We start from the raw sequence: 20888 nt of genomic DNA, 5'->3' as shown, positions 1-20888 counted from the left end.
GGAATTTTAGTGAGATCAGATATGTATCGCTGGTTTTCGTCTCTTAAAACATATATTAGGGGGCGCATTAGTGAAACGTGAGTGTGATGTTGCGTATGTAGTGATGTGTCTACCGTGTAATGAAAAAGGAACTTTAATAATAATAATAATAATAATAATAATAATAATAATAATAATAATAATAATAATAATAATAATAATAATAATAATAATAATAATAATAATAAATTTTATAAAACCTACCCTATTATGGTTAAAAAAACAGAGGGATTTTGACACATAATATATAACTATAGGTATCATGGTACTAAAATTTTCATAGAACTACACCGTTTACCAATTTTACATACTCATATATCAATTTTTTTTTTAAAAAAATTACTTGCCTACATGTAACATTTATATGATAGATAAAATTCATAAATTTAAAATGTTATTGTAGAAAATGAAAGCGTGAAAGATCAATGTCAACATAATCAATACTGTAGTTTTCTCATAATAGCCATAATACCTAAGGTTAAGTGCTATGTCCTAAAACCCGTGTAATCCTATGTACTTCTATAGTTTATCCCCACTAAGTGTAGTTAATGCTATTTCTCTCTTCTCTCATTAAGCCACCACTACTACAATAACGATTTTTCTGTGCGGTGGAAACTCATTTTCGTGTGCGGCGGTTTCGCCCGTCTGGAACCCAACTTATGCAAAAATCATAATTTTTTCGTACGGGTGAGACACATGTAACCAATGAATATTAAAATGATTTCTCGGGTTCTGATGAAATATTTAATTTACCTCTTGATTTAAGTGTTGGATACATAATGATAACAAATAAGAGCAATTTATGAAAAACTAAAATATAAAATATGTGCAACTCTTGTGGATTGAGGGAGTACTCTTGCTTCTGATTAGCTACTCCCTCCGTCCCATAAAAACCAATGTAGTACTGGATATGACACATCCTAGTACTATGAATCTGAAAATTCAGTACTAGATTCGTTTTTTAGATGGAAGGAGTACCTAGAATTCTTGGCTAGATACCAACAAGCTTGTTGGTGAAGACATCGTCAACGACTACAATTTAAAGGCACATGTTCTCAGGGCTTAGAAATCTTCTCGACGACTCAATTCATTTATTATAATAAATGAATTAACCCACACAGAGCTAACAAAAGCTACAATTTTTATAAAAGCTGTGTACATACCAATTTTTATAATATTATTTTAACTCTACTTTTTAATTTTTATACTAGATAATTTTCTTATTTGTATCCCTAAATAATTATCACAAATCCAACTGTTTAGCAATTTAACACAAAAGAAAAAATGGTCTCGACTATAAAAGTGGACAAGTGTTTCGGCTAGAAAAATATTAGCAATCCCGAAAAATTTGAATCATCAATTGGACAGAATTTATTTTTTTTTCATATGAGAGCATATACAACGGTTTTTATTAGTGGTCTCTCTATATTGCAATACAAGTAAACTTGATGACATGGAAGAAAGAGAAATGAATATGGTTGTTATGCATGACAATGGCTCAGAGTTGAGTCTTAGCATTTATTAAAGCAAATTTTGTTGCATGATGGTGAAAGAAGGGAAAGAAGAGCAAGAAAAAGTATTTAGATACATTAATGATTAGAGATCGTATTGTCTCTAACTGTTGTAGAGTTCTAATCTCTAGATAAAGTAGAGTTTATATCTGAGTGTATCTTCGTACATGCCCTGAGGAGGTGGCGTCAGACTTGCCCGGACTAATAAATAGACGTCGTGCTGCTAGCGTCTGATGAATGAACAGAAACAGACACCACACCGTCTGCAATAACTCGAGACGATGGAGCCCTTCACCAGCGCAGCAGTGGAGCCAGCGCCGCCCACCGCCGACGACCAGCGGGACGCGCCGCGGCCGCACGTCGTGCTGTTGGCGAGCCCCGGCGCCGGCCACCTCATCCCGCTGGCCGAGCTGGCGCGGCGGCTCGCCGACCACCACGGCGTCGCGCCCACGCTCGTCACCTTCGCCGACCTCGACAACCCGGACGCGCGCTCCGCCGTGCTGTCCTCGCTCCCGGCCTCCGTCGCCACCGCCACGCTGCCGGCGGTGCCCCTCGACGACATCCCCGCCGACGCCGGACTGGAGAGGATGCTGTTCGAGGTCGTCCACCGCTCCCTCCCGCACCTCCGCGTGCTGCTCCGGTCCATCGGCTCCACGGCCGCGCTGGTCCCGGACTTCTTCTGCGCCGCTGCGCTGTCCGTCGCCGCCGAGCTCGGAGTCCCGGGCTACATCTTCTTCCCCACTAGCATCACCGCGCTGTATCTCATGCGCCGCACCGTGGAGCTGCACGACTTTGCTGCCGCCGGCGAGTACCACGCCCTCCCGGACCCTCTCGAGCTTCCCGGCGGTGTGTCGCTGCGCACCGCGGAGTTCCCGGAGGCGTTCAGGGACAGCACCGCGCCGGTGTACGGGCAGCTCGTCGAGACAGGCCGGCTGTACCGCGGCGCCGCCGGCTTCCTAGCGAACAGTTTCTACGAGCTGGAGCCGGCCGCCGTGGAGGATTCCAAGAAGGCGGCGGAGAAAGGGACGTTCCCGCCGGCTTACCCGGTGGGCCCGTTCGTCCGGTCGAGCTCCGACGAGGCCGGCGAGTCGGCGTGCTTGGAGTGGCTGGATCTCCAGCCGGCAGGGTCGGTGGTGTTCGTCTCCTTCGGGAGCTTCGGCGTGCTGTCCGTGGAGCAGACGCGCGAGCTCGCCGCCGGGCTGGAGATGAGCGGCCACAGGTTCCTCTGGGTCGTGCGCATGCCAAGCCTCAACGACGCCCACCGGAACGGCGGCCATGACGAAGACCCACTGGCATGGGTGCCCGATGGGTTCTTGGAGAGGACGAGAGGCCGGGGCCTCGCCGTCGCGGCGTGGGCGCCGCAGGTGCGCGTGCTGTCGCACCCGGCGACGGCGGCGTTCGTGTCGCACTGCGGGTGGAACTCGACGCTGGAGAGCGTGGCCACCGGCGTGCCGATGATCGCGTGGCCGCTGCACTCGGAGCAGAGGATGAACGCCGTCGTCCTGGAAGAGTCAGTGGGGATGGCCCTGCGGCCACGCGCGCGGGAGGAGGACGTCGGCGGCACGGTGGTGAGGCGTGGGGAGATCGCCGTCGCGGTGAAGGAGGTGATGGAGGGGGAGAAGGGGCACGGCGTGCGGCGGCGGGCGAGGGAGCTGCAACAGGCGGCCGGTCGGGTGTGGTCGCCGGAAGGGTCGTCGCGGCGGGCTCTGGAGGTGGTTGCCGGCAAGTGGAAGGCGGCGGCGCAGAAGTAAGGATGCATGCAGGTAAACTAGCAAACCCACGGGTTACCCACTATTTGTACCGTAAGTAGTTATGCGGGTCTGTCTGCTTCAATCCTTGAAAGGTTTCAGCGTGTATTTTTTGTGTGGAAACTATTCAAAACTCTCGATGGGATGTCTACTCGTTGTTTACATATCACTTAAATAGTTATTAAAAAAGAAAAATGTATTAATATATCACTCTACAAAATGTATTTAAACTTAAAGAGTAAATTGCATCAATGGTACACGAACTTGTCAGGTGGGTGCAATCTAGTACATAAACTTGTAAAACGCTCGTTTTGATGCATGAACTTGTTTGGTGCGTGTGAACAAGGTCAAAATCACACGGCAAGGTTAATCTTACTAATTTTGTTGTTGATTTAAACTCTATGTAAACATGTGTCTAAGAAAGATAAACATATAATAAGGCGTAATGATCGCATAACAAAAATAATGCAAGTAGTAATGCAAGGATAGACACAAAGGAAGATAAAGTGAAAACTAAGTTTGCAAATATAACTTTTTCTACTATGTGCACGCACGTCATCTATTAATTTATAATTTATAATGTTCAACATAGAAAATTCAGTCTAGTCATGCCATTTTAGCCTTAGCTTGCACGTACCAAATAAGTTCATACACCAAAACAAGCATTTTACAAGTTCATGTATTAGATTGCACCCACCTGACAAGTTCGTGTACCGCTGATGCATTTTACTCAAACTTAAAATTTAACTTTTACATGTTAGTAAAAACAAATTTAATTAAATTTGCTTTTTTAACTTATAGAAGTTGAATTTAAAGTTATATGTTTATGAAGAGATATATCACGTACTAATATTTTCTTAAATTTTCTTAAATTTTATTTTTTTTATAACTATTTGACTAACATGCGAGCACCGAAGAACGTACCATCGAGAGCTCAAAATCCACGCTTATGTTTGCGTCGAGTAAATAAAAGTTGGTATTGATTGGTGACCTATCCTCTGCATCGCACTGAAACCTGGCCCATAGATGATCGTGGTAGGGATCGATTTCCCACGTTATAATTGATCATTTTTCACAGTTTTAATTTAGATATTATACTGTAGTTGAGCATGTGTATTTTTTTCTTACAGTTTTTCTACGTGTCTCTTGTATTAGCACCAGAGGTAATACACAAATAAAAAAGGAAAAAAACAATTTTATCCGAGTATCATCACATTTAGTGTGGCAACACTATAATCCACTGGATTTTTCATAATTTAGTCCTTTTGAAAAACTCATTTCTCAAATAGACCCTAAAAAACTTATCTAAAAAATAGTCATTTTCGGGGTGCCAAAGTCTCTAGTGCCGTCCTCCTGCCACCGTGGCTAGGGGTGAAACGGACGGAAACCATCTTTATCGTTTTCGTTTTCATTTTTTTTCAGAATCGGAATCGGAAACCCGGATACGAAAATGGAATCGAATATTATCGAAACCGGAAACGGAGCGAAAATGAACCGACGCGAATACGGTAACGAAAATTTATCGGAATAAAAAACCCCTCAAACTGATAAATCCAATTGAATAAATTATCTATGTTTAAAAGAGTAATGTTGTTGATAAATCCCAATGTAGGGCAAAAAAACATTCTTATGTAATTTTAGATTTGCATAACAAATATTTTTTAAAAAAATAACAGCCAAACACCATGGTGTTCACTATTTAGTGCTTAAAAGAAGAATTCAGGGTATTTCAGTCACAAAATTTCTGGTAATTTCGAGAAAATTTCCAGAAATTCCGAGAAAATTTCCAGAAAGTTTTCGACTGATTCCGAGTTCCGACGGAAACTTCCCTTACCATTTCTGATTCTGTTTCTGAGAAAATATTTTCGAATTCGTTTCCGTTTCCGAAAAATTCCGACCGACAGATTCCGTTTTCGAAAATAGGTTCGAAATCCGGAAAGTTTCCGTACCGTTTTCACCCCTAACCGTGGTAGGTCGGCGCTGAGGTGGCAGGGGAGCACGCCAATGTGGCGGTCGCCCCACACCCGGGCCATTTTTTCCTCTCCTCTCTAGTGTAGAGGAGAGAGATATGTGCAACTTTTATTATTATTTTTATTTTTTTGATATTGTTTTCAAACTTAGGAGCACACAAGAACCAACTATAGAGAAAATAAACTCAAATGGATGAAATATGTGACTTGTAGAATTTTCGAAAGCTCTACCAAAAAGCTTCTCGCCTCAAAAATACAATCTTGCAAGCAGAATTTGGAGGTTTTAATTTCGACGAACCTGGCGAAGATGGGTAGAATCGGATGTAACTTTCTCTGTAGATGTCCGTGGATATATTATTTGCCTGATTCCGAGTCTGTATGAGAAATTATGCCTGTTTTAAGAAATGACACCTGAATGTAAAAAAAACACAAACCTTTTTTTAATAGGATATAAAAGATGTAAAAAAATAAATGATAAAAGTGTTCGAAATCTAATCTACTTTTCTTGGGACTATAGGAAAAACCAAAACAACGAAGAACAAGGAGAGAGCTGGGGGGCCGCGGGGGGGGGGGGGGGGGGGGGGGGGTGGGTGGGGGCAGGAGGACAACACCAGATAGGCGGGATGACGCCGCCAGCGACTCTGGCGCCCCAATAAGGACCATTTTGGGGATAAGTTTTTTTGGGTCTATTTACAAAATAATTTTTTTAAAAGGATCAAATTGTAAAAAATCCAGCTATAATCCACTCAGTACTATAAAATACACCCCTCATAGGTATCGGCTAATATGTGCCGGTTCATTTAAAACCGATCTTGATTTATTTTTTACCTCTGTGCGATGAAAAAATATACCCCTCATAGGTATCGGCTGATATGTGCCATTTCATTTAAAATCAATCTGGATCATTTTTCCACCTCCGTGCGATAAAAAATAAATATAGAACCGGCACCTTTAAGTACTATACGTGTCTGTTCTAAAGAAAAAACTAGTACCAATACTATATGTATTTTTTTTAAATTAACAACACCTATAATATATTATAGGTATCAACTAATTTCAAAACCGACACCGTTAATATAATATAGGTGTCGGCTTTTTGAAAAGCCGATACCAATCTAACCGACCCGAGCAGCCGAGCTAGCGTGGAATGGGAGCGAGATATTTTAGCGTGCCTTATCCTCTTATCCTCTCTCCAGCTCGCACATATCTCTCCCCTTCCTCCTCTCTCTCGCCCACGCTTGCCTCCTCCTCCTTCTCCGTCCGCCGCCCCTCCTCCTCCTCCTCCTCTCCTCGGCGATGCCCTCTCCTCCTCGCCGCCTCCGAGCTCTCTCCCTAGCCACGCCAGATTCATCCGCCTGGAGGTCTGGGGCTGCCAGATCCGGGCTCCTTGAGGTTGGGGCTTGCCAGATCCGGCCAGCTCTGACAGCACATGCTCTTGGGCTAGAAGAAGATGATGATGGTGGCAGTGGTGGCTCGAAGGAGATAGCGGTGGCAGCTCAGGGAATCTATAACGGCAACTGGTCTGATAACAGTGAATTGTTTGTGATGTACTTGTTCTTATGTCTTTGTAGATTTGTAATGTGGATGGGGAAATTGCAGATGGGGCTGAGAATTAGATCCAGCCTACAATATTATGTTTTTTTTCCGAAGATTACAACTGACACCTATAATCTCTATTTTTATGTAGTTGGATAAAAATACCGGCTAGGAAACCGACACCTATAATAATTTTTCAACCGGTACCAATAATGAGTCCTGTACTAGTAGCTGCATCGGCTCACCATAGCATACGATCGGCTGGTTAAAGCCACTTGCAGGGTCATGCACTCAGGCCCTCTCCCTGATAAGAACATAATCTAACTTAGATGTTTCATATACCTACTTGATCAGTGAACCTATTTCTGTATTTTTTTTTCTTGAAGAAACTTGAATCCGACAGAGGAAGGCCATTATTCATGGTCTTCCGATAGAATGGAGACTTGCCTAGCTCGAAGAATTCAGTCCATGCTTCCAGTCAAAAAAAAAAAGAGTTCAGTTCATGCTGGAAGCTAGTAGCTCAACACAATTTCTTGGTGAAAAATTATACACATTGAGCGATCTGAGAACATCATTTGAGAAATTTGGAGTTTTTTTAAAATCTTCAGAGAAAAAGTAGAACAAAAGGGTAAGTGAATGGTGCTATATGAAAGACAAGGAGAAGCCAAAAGTCCCATAAAAAGTAACATAGGAAAGGTAAAAGTATTATTGCCGACTTATTCAATTCTAGATAGAAAGATATGTTGTACGCATGATACTCATGTGAAATAAAACATAATAGCAACTCCTGATTGACCGAACCTAGACTTTATCTTTACTCGGGACGAGCAAATGTTTAGCTTGGGGGAGTTTGTTGATGGCCATTAAGTACCAATTTCGACCTTCAATTACCTCGAAAATAAAAGAGAACTAACATTTCTTATCCGCATATTAGTTTCAAATAATGTAGTTCCACTAGTCGTTGGAGAATAGTCTGGATGCAGGGACTATACACTAAAGTGAAGGAGAAAATATGCCGGGATGCAAAGAAACATACCTCCGGGAAATCAGGAAAGAACACAAGGATTTGAGGACCCAGATCTCATCTCAAACCAACATAATTTTAGCTATTCCACACTGAACCGACCTTAGGGGCCACCAGTCAGCCTCTCAGTCCGAGTACTAACTAAGAGGTGGGGCTCAGGGGTTAGCCGACCTAAGGGCTCAGCCGAAACGCCTTTGCCTCCTCTCATCCTGGCTTTCCAGCTCCCATTTATGGTTATACGTGGATCCCACCTCAACTGACCTCCAAACCGTCATTATAGGGTTATAAATAGGAGTCACTTCTGCCCATCACAACACACACGCAAGAAGCAAAATCTATATTCCTTGTTTGTATTACTCATTAGATTAGTGGAGTTCGGGTTTAGAATAGTTTTTTGGTTTTCTAGTCTTATCGGAGATTCAGGCATGTCTTTAGTACTCTACTATCTTTGTAAATTGTAAGACTATGAGTTTAATAATAGAACTTTCTTCTTTACTTACTTGTATTCATAGTTCATATATTGTTTTGCTAATTATATGGCTTATGAGTTGTTTGTACCTTTTTCATATACTCTATATGTTTACGCTATGTTTAGGCTACTCGATCTATACCACGACATTGATCCAATGATCTTAATGGGTTGCACTAGTTCTAACTTATCCATCCGAAGAGGTGGAGTCCCGAGGGAAGTATTTGAATTATTTAGCAAATGTAAACATAGTGCTTAGATTGATTAAATGTTTGGATACGGGTATATGGCATAAGAGTTCTTAAAATAGCCGTAACCACGTTGGCAGAATAGTAGGGAGTAATATCTTTGTAGTGCCTGGTGTCTAGAACTATGTCCTAACCATGTATGTATGTATTGACCAAGCATGATAAATATATAAGTACATATGAAACAATAGCTTTCTTCTGTCTCTCTACACTAGCTAGTTTATTTATTGATATGATTCTTCTGTGTGTCACACTACCAAACTATCATTATAATTTATCCCTTTTAGACTATGGTGTATTAATTACAGTATGATTATGAATATATCGACCCATTCTTTACACCGCCGCCTTTCATGCGGAAAAACAAATACGATACCCTTGGAATATTCCTGAGTGAAATGTTACAACGGTATCAGTGCACTTATGAATTTATCTGGGATCATATCGAATATCAACATCGTACATTTTGGTTTCAACGTTCTCCATACTATGCATATACTGTTGTTGGGTATAACCTGTAAACACATATTAACTTAAATTAAATCACATAGAATTTCGGACCTAAGTTTTTAGGGGTTAATTTGATCTGTCACATTGCAAATATGTTTATTCAGATAAATGTTATTATAATTCGTATATTCGTACACGTGCCACTTAGATTTTACGAAATTAGAACCATGCTATCCCAGTCATGATTTTCATCTTCTTCCCTATCTATATATGGGACCCACCCATTGGATTCATGTTCTTACTTTCACCCTTCCTTACCTTATTTCTTCCCCATGGGTGAGTTGTCATGGGCGGCGTGGAGCGGCCGGTGATGGTCGACATCATGGGCGGTGGAATTGGGGGCAGGCTGCGCCGCGGCGGCAAGGCTCGCGTCCTCGTGCTCCTCAACAGCAGCAACACGACAAAGTCGTTTTCGTTGTCGGCCGGGAGGAGGGAGGGCACGTGCTTGCGGCCCGCGTTGTTCGAGTGCAGGACGTGCGGCAGGCAGTTCCTGACGTTCCAGGCAGGCAGGCATTGGACGGGCACCGTGCCAGCAACAAGCGGTCGCACCACTCACTCACGCCACGTCGCCATCCACGAGGTCTCGCCCATAAGGAAGAATATAATGGAGGGCGGAAGGAAGAAGATGAATCTTACAGGTGGGTCCCACGTGTAGATGGAAAGAAGATGGAGAACGTGATGGCAATGGCATAGTTCCAATTTTATAAAATTTGAGTGGCACAGCTATAAATAGATGAATTGTAACAATATTTATCTGAACTAGCTGGGTGGCCCGCGCAATTGCGCGGCTAGCACCCACACAAATTATATATATTTTAATATGATTTTACTTAAAATTTATTACATTAAATACTATATCGTTATATTAAGACTTTGAAAGACCAAAACTTATCATCTCCATATTTCTATTTTTATAGTTTTTAAAAGTTACACCAGTTACTATCCTTTACTTCTGTCATCTCCTTCTTTATTTCTTTACTTCTGCCATCTCCTTCTTTATTTGCTTGTTCGATTCTACCACTGTTTCTATTCATTCTCTTTGGAACCTTTAAAAATTAGATCTTATAGTTTCTAGAGTTTACTTTCTCGTTGGATTTCGTTTTTACAATTTATAGATGTCGCGTCAAACGCCACCATTATACTCCTCTACGGCTCGCCCACTGTCTCTTCTCTTTATTGTCGTAAACCTTGTAATTTTTGGATGTCATAAACCTTTAATAATTAGAACTTGTAGTTTTTATAGTTTATTGTCTCGTTGGATTTTTTTTTTGTAACTTTTAGAAGTTCCGTCGAATGCTGCCACTATACTCCTCTACGACCCTTCCACTGCCTACTCTTTATTGTCATTGGGATTCTAAAAATCGAACATAACTATCATTGGAATTCATTTTTTACTTTCTAGAAATCTCATCTCGTGTTTTAGATGGTCTTTTCTTTCAATAGTCTTTATTTTTTATCACCAATTAGTTATTTATAAATTGTATTCCTAGTTGAAATCTTAATTTTTTTTGTAATTTCAGAATTTATTTTATTTTTTATTTCGACTTTTAATTAATATCGTACTGTGTTCTTTTAATTTTTTGATTTTTTTACTTTAAATTTCAGATGTTTCAAAATTATATTCCTACTTAACTCTTCTTTTAATTTGTCTAATTTCGGATTTTATTTTATTTTTATTCTGAGTTTTAATTTATTTCGTATTGGATTCTTATATAGACTCTTCTTTCAATATTGCTTATTTTTAATTCTGAGTTCATGTTAATTTTAAATTGTATTTCTGTTTGAACTCTCCTTTTCTTTTTATTTTTCCTAATTACGAATTTTATTTTATTTTTTATTCTGAATTTAAGTTAAACTCGTGTTGGGTTTTTAATATGAATTCTTCTTTCCATATTGGTTAATTTTAACCCCGAATTTTAGTTATTTAAAATTGTATTTCTATTTGAACTTTTTTTTAATTTTAGATTTTATTTTATTTTTTATTCTGAACATTAATTAATTCGCACTGAGTTCTTATGTGGACTCTTTTTTCAATAGTGCTTATTTTTAAATCTGAATTTTTGTTAATTTTAAATTGTATTTCTATTTGGACTCTTCTTTTCTTTTTCTTTGATTAATGTAGGAATTTCTAGCCCCCACAGCGAACGTGGTGTTTAATTTTAAAGCTATTTTAATAATATATAATAGATAGATATATTTACAATGGTACGGATCAAATTAATCCAATTTTTTAAAAGCCCCATGGTAGCATAGCTCAGCTCAGACGTGGCCAGAGACCGGCCTGATGTCCTAATCACCTCCGTTGTTTACTAGCCTCGATGATTGCTCGAGCGTCGAGTGAATGCACCGCCTGCGGCTGCTGCACGTACGTCATATATTTTTAATTAAATGTATCCTCCACAAGTTTTGGGCTAGATAACTACTGTAGTACTACATTGTTGAAAAAGACGTGATAACAACTACTCCTACCAAGGTTAAAAAGAGATATATCGTCGACGACTAACATTAGAAGATAAATGAATATTCTACTTCCTATAGATATATATATATTTTTTTAAAAAATCACAAATACTCCTTAGTAGCTTAGAACAATTGATTTAAACAACAAAACAGGAAAAAGTTTTTTTTAACTACTCCGTCCTTGTTTTTCTTTAACTTACACCGTCCACTGTATTTTTTTTATAAATTTGATCAAACTTAAAAAAGTACTTAAAAATATCAAATCGACTGAGTTGAAATAAAACAATAAATTTGACTACAAACAGTGTGTACTATTCACAATATTTTTTAATATTTTTATTTATAAGTCAAATTTGGATAGATCTATTGTTGATTTTTTTTCTTCAAAAAGTTCATTGTAAGTCCCTCAACCACGCGTGCAGTTTCAACCGCATCATTCAACCGTAAAACCGGGTATCGGTCAATCCTCAACTTCTAAAACTGGTGCAAATTACGTTCCTCGGTAGTATTATGGGTGATTTTAGATGACTTGGCGTCTACATGTCCTGTTTGACTTGATCTTCGTCTCACGTGACGCTTATGCGGCACTAGAAGAAAAATAAAAAATTAAAACATCAATAGGACCTTGTCAGGGTTATGGATACCACATACCTCATAGTAGATGACTAAATCTCAGCAGGATCTACCACATACCATGTCCTATACGGAAACAACCTACGGATATAGGAGGAGTTCCGGATAAGTAAAGACAACCAGAGTTCTACATGGAAACGACAAGGACTACTTAGATTGTGCAAGGTAGGGGGATTTTGGTGCTTCAGGATTTCGACGAGATGGGTTCAAGAGATGGATTCTCCAAAACTACTCGACGACTTTGCTGTGAGGAGATCTAACCCGACCAGAAGACGCGTGTAGCACAAACTCGGACTGCAGTTGTATTCGGCCTACAAGTCACAATATCGGGAAATCAGAACCGACAGGCAGGCTTGCTCTGATTGGTCAACTCATATTTTACCGATATCAGTGTGAACAGGCTAGTGATACAAGGCTCAGACGTACACATGCATCTACAGAAAGAAATCAACATGGTCGATGATGGCTCTGTAACACATGCACGGCAGCACGTTCCCTGGAGAAAAATAGATGTGATGATCTAGAGTATGCTCCGGGAGAGCAGCGATACAGGTAATTGGTATATCAATTATTATAATTGATCTACTAATTTCGTAGATATATCCGGTATATATCTACACAGGTACACAGTAATTTATATGCAATTTATCGTACCTATCTTTCAGATCGTACAATACCTAGAGCATGTTTTTTATACAATATCTATTATGCAAGTGTCCCCGATTTTAAATCAACTATGGTTTAACGCTGGGGGATCGCTCTGTCTTCTTCTGTATAAATCATGCTTGTTTACGGTTTACATAATACCTGATATTTACATCTGCTCGTTATATCCTGATAATGCTAAAAGATCCATGCAGTTTTTTGAGTACATACTTGATATTATCTGCTATATATCTTGTCTTCTAGAAAATATTTTTCAGGAACAATTGAGCACTCGAGTAGGTTGTGGTCGAGTACACTGCATTATCGAGAGCGATCTCGACATATGCAGAGTCGTCGCGCCCAACCTGCCAACGAAGACCGACGACCTATCTCATAGCACCAACCATGGCTGGACTACTCGAGAAAAGGTTGTTAACGGATAATTCCTCGCGAACGCCGTCGGCTTGATCACCCGACATGATTGCGAACGGACATCCGGATATGCTATAAGTTGGGTGTGTGAGTCATGCTGGCCACATGAGATGCACATGTAATAAACCAACTTTAGCGTCTCCATTGGTGTTCGAGAGATAATTCTACACGTTCGCTGGTCCTCGAACTAGTATGTAGCACTCTCTCTCTCGCACCGCAACTTTCATTGGTGTTCGTGAGATGATTCTACTCGCTCGCTGGTCCTCGAACCAGTACGTAGCAATCTCTCGCACCGCAACTTCCATTGGTGTTTGAGAGATGATTCTACTCGCTCGCTGGTTCTCGAACCAGTACGTAGCAATCTCTCGCACCGCAACTCCCATTGGTGTTTGAGAGATGATTCTACTCGCTCGCTGGTTCTCGAACCAGTACGTAGCAATCTCCCGCACCGCAACTCCCATTGGTGTTCGAGAGATGATTCTACTCGCTCGCTGGTTCTCGAACCAGTACGTAGCAATCTCCCGCACCGCAACTTCCATTGGTGTTCGAGAGATGATTCTACTCGCTCGCTGGTTCTAGAACCAGTATGTAGCAATCTCCCGCACCGCAACTTCCATTAGTGTTCGAGAGATGATTCTAATCGCTCGCTGGTCCTCGAACCAGTGCGTAGCAATCTCTCGCACCCCAACCTCCATTGGTGTTCGAGAGATGATTCTACTCGCTCGCTGGTCCTCGAACTAGTACGTAGCAATCTCCCGCACCGCAAACTCAGATGGTCGAGGTACGACTACAACAATAACACAGCGGTCCTCGCACCACGACTTCAAATGATCGAGAGACACCTACTCACTGGTTCTCAACCAGTCAATCGTAGCGATCTCTCGTACATTTACTTCTAGTGGTTGAGTTACGACTACTACCTGGTTCTCGACCAGAGGTGTAGCGATTCTCCCATTACCTCTACTCCAACAGAGTTGATATCAAGTGCACAATATCGCCAAGTGTTTTACCCAGAGATCCCTTACCACAAAGACACCTAGCGTTCAAACCTATTCTAATGTCCCTTTACGCCGTCTTGACAAGGCCTCCTAGGAACCTAAGGGAACTTCGGCTGGGGACGCCCAGAGCGGATAAGGTCTTGTCGGATCCTTTAGAGACGAAAGACCATGTAAGATCTGGTCGTGTAAGAGTTCTCACCGTGCGTATTAACCAAACCGTATAATCGGAAATGGATTTTCCAACTTCACGGCTGGGGACTAGGAGCCTAGGATCAGTGCTTGTTCAACCGAGGCAGGTCAAAGGTCCAAGAGCCTTATTCTCCGAGAACGATTCTCCGACGACAAGGCTGGGGGCTAGGGAGAGTGTATAACTCAACAAACTGACTGATCGAAGTCGGTAAAAGAGTAGACGCTCATATACAAAACATTGGTCTGAAAATTCTATTCGACATTATCGAAGACTCCATGTCTCTATGGTTCTACTCCAAGATCGACTAAAGTGATTATGACAAATGTTGACAAGGATTCATCGCAGATTCTACGCCTTCTCGATCGCTCGAGAACGGTTGGTGGATCTCGACAAGGAATACGGAATAAAGAAATGGTGTACCCGCCGAGATAAAATTTTTGACTTCAATCCAAATTCTCGATTACAGCAAGACGGGAGACTTAGTCGTATGCTCTGTACTTTCTTGGTTGACGTCAGAGATTGACTCAGACAAACCCTTTAGGTGCCCGCACGAGGCTGATAAAGGAAGTCTAACGTTATCTCTGAACTCACCGAGAACGGTCACGTGAGCTCGATAATAGTTACTCCAAGGTCTGCGGTTGAGAATATGAACTCATTCATTTGCATTGAAGTCGGGGGCAACTGTCAGGGTTATGGATACCACATACCTCATAGTAGTTGACTAAATCTCGGCAGGACCCACCACATACCATGTCCTATACGGAAACAACCCGCAGATATAGGAGGAGTTCCAGATAAGGAAAGACAACCAGAGTTCTACATGGAAACGACAAGGACTACTCGGATTGTATCCATATTGGTTTCCCTAGTTCTACTTGGACAAGGGGACACCTATGGGTATAAATACAAGTCCCCCTAGGAGGAGGGGGGACACGACCGCCTCAATGGACACACCCACGACCGCCTCAATGGACACACCCACCATAGAATACATGAAACAATAGATCAATACAGAAGATCGACATACAAGCCAACATATGCCAAGACAAGACGCCGGATATTGACTTCAGGGATAAGCACGGCTAGTCCCCTACGGTGTCTCCGGATACTGTCAGGAGAGACGAAAGCGTTATCTCTGATCTCGCTGGGCACGAACTCGAGGAGGAAGACTACCCTGTTGTCGACTACGAGTCAGAACTTCAGACCGCCATGTCGACAACAGTTAGATAGGCTACCCCAAATATTGTACTGGTGTGATTATGGTGAATAAGAGCAATACCGGCTTCGGCCAACAGGATGTAGGGCTATTACCTGACAATTCAGGGGCTCGAACCTGTATAAAAATCCTCGCCTCCGTCTCTTTTACCTCAGTCTCGCGTATATCCTAGTACCAACGATCCCCATACTATGCAAATACCGGAATCGCGACATCAAACATCGACAGACCCACATGTCAGCGGGTGGCGGTTTAGAAAAGATCAAACAAATATGCAGGGCCCATATGTCATCACCCATCTTCTCCCCTTGCCTTCTTTATCTTCACATCTTCTCTCCCGAGCTCGTTGGTCTCTTGTCTAGGGTTGGTAACAGGGTGGGTCGGGCCCGGGTTGGACAGGAACAGCCCCGCCTCTGACTCCCGCCTTCTCCACCCGCCCTATCCCCGATGTTCAAAGCAGGGAAAAATCAGCCCCTGCCCTGCCTCGGGCCCTCTGGGGTCCCGCACCCAACCGGGGCACCGCATGGACGCAGCAAGCCGGCGGGAGGCGAGCAGCAGTGGGCGGTACACCGAGAAGCATACAGGAGGCGACACTGGCGAGAATGGCATAGATAAGACACTGATAGGAGATGTCATGCTACAACACCGTGAGGAGGCAGCAAACGAAACTCTAGGTCACCAGCAGATGAATAGAAAGGAAAAGAAGATGGGAATTTGTCTTGATGGAGGGAGAGCCGGAGAGGAGATCGAGGTGTCGAGAGGAGCCGAGGTGAAGTGCTGAACATAATTTCTCTTAATTTCAGGGCGGATTTCGGGTCATCCACAGGTCATTTTCTATCCATGGCCTCGGCACCGGAAATTGTCAGGGCCCCGACCCGCCCACCCCGCGGGTGAGAAAGCAGAGCCGACCCTAATCCATAGGGGCGGGTACCTGTCAGGTCGCCGCTTCCTATGGGAAATTGCCACCCCTACTCCTGTCTCCCCTCATCCATCCTGGCCACCTCGGCGTCTCCTCCCATTAGCGTAGCGGCTACAGTGCAGCCAAAGCTAAAGCACTGTCGCCGCCGCCACCCCTAGCTCCCACGTCCTGTATCTCATGCCGATGGATGCAACACACTCGTCTCTCTCAGGGCCTTATACCGATGGGAGTCAACACCGAGGAAAGAATGAGAACCCCTTTGAATCGCAGGATTGAGAAAACGTAGGAATATGAAAATCATAGGATTTTGATAGGAATTACAAAACACAGGAAAAACACATGAATGATCGTTTGATTGAACCGCAGGAAAAACACAGGAATTGGATGAGGGCCCCTTTGAATCACAGGAATGGAAAAACGGAGGAATAGAAAAAATACAGGATTCTGATAGGAATGCAAGTGTAAAACAAAGGATTGCAAAACATAGGAAAAACGTAGGAATGATCGTTTGATTGGACCACAGGAAAAACACAGGAATTTGAGGAGAGATAAAGACTCAAAGGATTTTTTCCATGAGGTTCTACCTCAAAATTCCTCCAAAACTTGTATGGGAAGATGCATTCCATAGGAATTTCATATGATTCCATAGGGTTCATTCCTTTGATTCAAAGGTCTTTGTAGGAAAAATTCCTATAGGAATGAAATCCTCTAAAATTCCTATGAATTTCCTTTGAATCAAAGGGGGCCTGAGAGAGATAGACTAAAAGAAAAGTTACCAAGAGGTTGAATCTCTTGCTAAATTTTCTACAAAATCTCTATAGGGTTGTCCATTCCATAGGAGTTTCAAAGGATTGAATATGATTCAATCCTTTATTTCAAAGGGCATCATAGGAAATTTTCCTATAGGATTGAAATCCTCCAAAATTCCTATGTTTTTCCTCCAATTTAAAGGGGCCCTGAGAGGAGGCTAGGAGAGCTCGGGAGAGAAGATGGGTAGGATACAAGGGGATGAGAAGATGGGTATTGACATGTAGCCCCCACATATTTGTTTTAATTTTTTCTAATCGCCCACCTACTGACATATTGGTCGCATTGATAGTTTTAATTTTTTTCTTCTATTGCAACATATATATATATATATATATATATATATATATATATATATATATATATATATATATATATATATATATATATATATATATATATATATAAGCGTCACATAAGAGAAAGACCAAGTAAAAAAGACACTTAAGCGCTAGTACATCATTAAAAATCGGCTACAACTAAGGGACGTAATTTAATTTACACCAGTTTTAGAAATTGGGTAATAACCTATACCCGGTTTTTCGGTTCTGAGATATGATTAAACTCAAGTATAGTTGAGGGACGTAAATTGGACTTTTTTTTGACACGCAAAAATGTGGTACTCATACTACTGGTAGTAACATCTTGTGAGGGAGGAATATACTTTCTCTAAGTGTACAATCTTCTTCTCGCTGAAGTAACATCAAAGGGAAGAAGTGTTCCTCTCTCTCTCTCTGTCTCTATCGCAACAAGTCAAACGTGCGTGAGCTCTATAGTTGTCACTTAGCGCCCCAAGTGAAATAGGAAACGAAACCGTCGCCAGCCAAGTAGCCAACTATACCACGAAATAATGGAGACGTTCACCGCCGACGACCAGCGGGACGCCGACGCGCCGCGGCCGCCGCGCGTCGTGCTGCTTGCCAGCCCCGGCGCCGGCCACCTCATCCCGCTGGCCGAGCTGGCGCGGTGGCTCGCCGACCACCACGGCGTCGCGCCCACGCTCGTCACCTTCGCCGACCTCGAACACCCCGACGCGCGCTCCGCCGTGCTGTCCTCGCTCCCGGCCACCGTCGCCACCGCCACGCTGCCGGCGGTGCCCCTCGACGACCTCCCCGCCGACGCCGGACTGGAGAGGACGCTGTTCGAGGTCGTCCACCGCTCCCTCCCGAACCTCCGTGCGCTGCTCCGGTCCGCGGCGTCGCTGGCCGCGCTTGTCCCGGACATCTTCTGCGCCGCGGCGCTGCCCGTCGCCGCCGAGCTCGGGGTCCCGGGCTACGTCTTCGTACCCACTAGCCTCGCCGCGCTATCTTTGATGCGCCGGACCGTGGAGCTGCACGACGGTGCTGCCGCCGGCGAGCAACGCGCCCTCCCGGACCCTCTCGAGCTTCCCGGCGGCGTGTCGCTGCGGAACGCGGAGGTGCCCCGCGGTTTCAGGGACAGCACCACGCCGGTGTACGGGCAGCTCCTCGCGACAGGCCGGCTGTACCGCCGCGCCGCCGGCTTCTTGGCGAACAGTTTCTACGAGCTGGAGCCGGCCGCCGTGGAGGAGTTCAAGAAGGCGGCGGAGAGAGGGACGTTCCCGCCGGCTTACCCGGTGGGCCCGTTCGTCCGGTCGAGCTCCGACGAGGCCGGCGAGTCGGCGTGCTTGGAGTGGCTGGATCTCCAGCCGGCAGGGTCGGTGGTGTTCGTCTCCTTCGGGAGCGCCGGCACGCTGTCCGTCGAGCAGACGCGCGAGCTCGCCGCCGGGCTGGAGATGAGCGGCCACAGGTTCCTCTGGGTTGTGCGCATGCCAAGCTTCAACGGCGAGTCTTTCGCCTTCGGGAAAGGCGCCGGCGACGAAGACGACCACCGTGTCCACGACGATCCACTGGCGTGGCTCCCCGACGGGTTCTTGGAGAGGACGAGCGGCCGGGGCCTCGCCGTCGCGGCGTGGGCGCCGCAGGTGCGCGTGCTGTCGCACCCCGCGACGGCGGCGTTCGTGTCGCACTGCGGGTGGAACTCGACGCTGGAGAGCGTGGCCGCCGGCGTGCCGATGATCGCGTGGCCGCTGCATGCGGAGCAGACGGTGAACGCCGTCGTCCTAGAAGAGTCCGTGGGGGTGGCCGTTCGGCCGCGCTCGTGGGAGGAGGATGACGTCATCGGCGGCGCGGTTGTAACGCGTGAGGAGATCGCGGCGGCGGTGAAGGAGGTGATGGAGGGGGAGAAGGGGCGTGGCATGCGGCGGCGGGCGAGGGAGCTGCAGCAGGCGGGTGGTCGGGTGTGGTCGCCGGAGGGGTCGTCGCGGCGGGCGCTGGAGGAGGTCGCCGGCAAGTGGAAGGCGGCGGCGACGGCGACGGCGCACAAGTAAACGACCGTAGATGCAGGGGATTGTCGTGTCATCGTGCGTTGTTTCCGTGACGTTTTGACTTTTCAGTAGAGGAAACTATTTTAAACTAGATAGTAAAATATGCTACTGTTGTTTGCACGTTGTTTAAGTGATTATAAAAAAATAAATTAATATGTAATATATCACTCCATAACAATAGAGATAAAATTTAACTTTTATAAGTTAGAACGAAAGTATTAAATTTGACGATGAATATGTGTTATATTTTTTTTACTTATAAAAGATTATTTTAAAATTATATGGTTGTAGCGTGATCTATCACGTATTAATATATATTTTTTTAAAAAATATAACAGGTAAATAACGAGAGAAACTCCCGTCCCTCAATAGTTTAACATAATATTTTTATACCATAATAGTTAACTCCACTCCTGCTTTTCAGTTGTATATATAATAATAAAGGTGGTGACCTGTCTTGTACACTGGCACTGAAACTGTGTTCAGAACGTAACCGGCCAGGCTAGGCTTGTTTGTTGACAACTTGACATGGCACACGATGACCTCTTCCTCGTGCACAGCCTGCAACCTGTTAATCAGTGATTAGTGTCCACAATATATTCTCTTTGCTAGTTCCACTAATAAGGCCATGCGTTCATGCCCAATACACCACCATAAACAGTAATTATAAACATATATGTTGCAGCCGAGTATAGATGGCCAAACAGGCAGCACGGCCCAAGCACGGCCCGCCGTGCCGAGGTTAGTCGGGCTGGCACGGTCCGACCTACACTCCGGGTCGTGCCGTGCCAGCCCACAGGCCACACACACGGCCCAGGCATGGCCCAACATGACTCGGGCCGTGTCGGGCCGGCCCGAAGGCACAGCGGTTAATCGTGCTTTTCCATAGAATAAGTCTATTTTACATCCCTTAACTCTGTGGGCTGGGTCCATATGGCTGGAAAATAAGTCTATTTTGTATTCCTCTCATCTTTGAGCCCTGTCTGATATGGTTCATTAAGTATATTTTGTGTCCCTCAACTTTTTTTATTCGGTCGTGCCGTGCCGGGCCGGCCTATCGTGCCAAGGGTGCGGCCCAGGCACAGCCCGGCTGTCGGGCCGGGCCGGCACGGGCATGACCCCAAGTCGGGCCGTGTCGTGCTTGGGCCGGGCCAAATTGGCGTGCCTTGGGCCGGGCCACGGGCCTTGG

The 20888-nt window shown here is 44.3% G+C and overlaps 2 protein-coding genes across 2 annotated transcripts; both read left to right on the top strand.

The window, feature by feature from the left end:
• The first annotated feature begins 1747 nt into the window (after window positions 1–1747).
• On the top strand, window positions 1748–4292 carry LOC4328853 (UDP-glycosyltransferase 72B1). Its single transcript, XM_026022850.2, has one exon. It carries the CDS (start codon window positions 1832–1834, stop codon window positions 3299–3301), a length of 1470 nt encoding a protein of 489 aa, XP_025878635.1. The 5' UTR covers window positions 1748–1831; the 3' UTR covers window positions 3302–4292.
• Window positions 4293–18136: 13844 nt separating this feature from the next.
• Window positions 18137–19902, top strand: LOC4328852 (UDP-glycosyltransferase 72B1). Its single transcript, XM_015768321.3, has one exon. The coding sequence runs from the start codon at window positions 18206–18208 to the stop codon at window positions 19700–19702; it is 1497 nt and encodes a 498-aa protein (XP_015623807.1). The 5' UTR covers window positions 18137–18205; the 3' UTR covers window positions 19703–19902.
• The last annotated feature ends 986 nt before the right edge of the window (window positions 19903–20888 follow it).

Source organism: Oryza sativa, chromosome 2 (assembly GCF_034140825.1).
Source record: "Oryza sativa Japonica Group chromosome 2, ASM3414082v1".
In the NCBI taxonomy this organism is placed as follows: Eukaryota; Viridiplantae; Streptophyta; class Magnoliopsida; order Poales; family Poaceae; genus Oryza; species Oryza sativa.
This window is presented reverse-complemented; position numbering and strand designations above follow the sequence as displayed.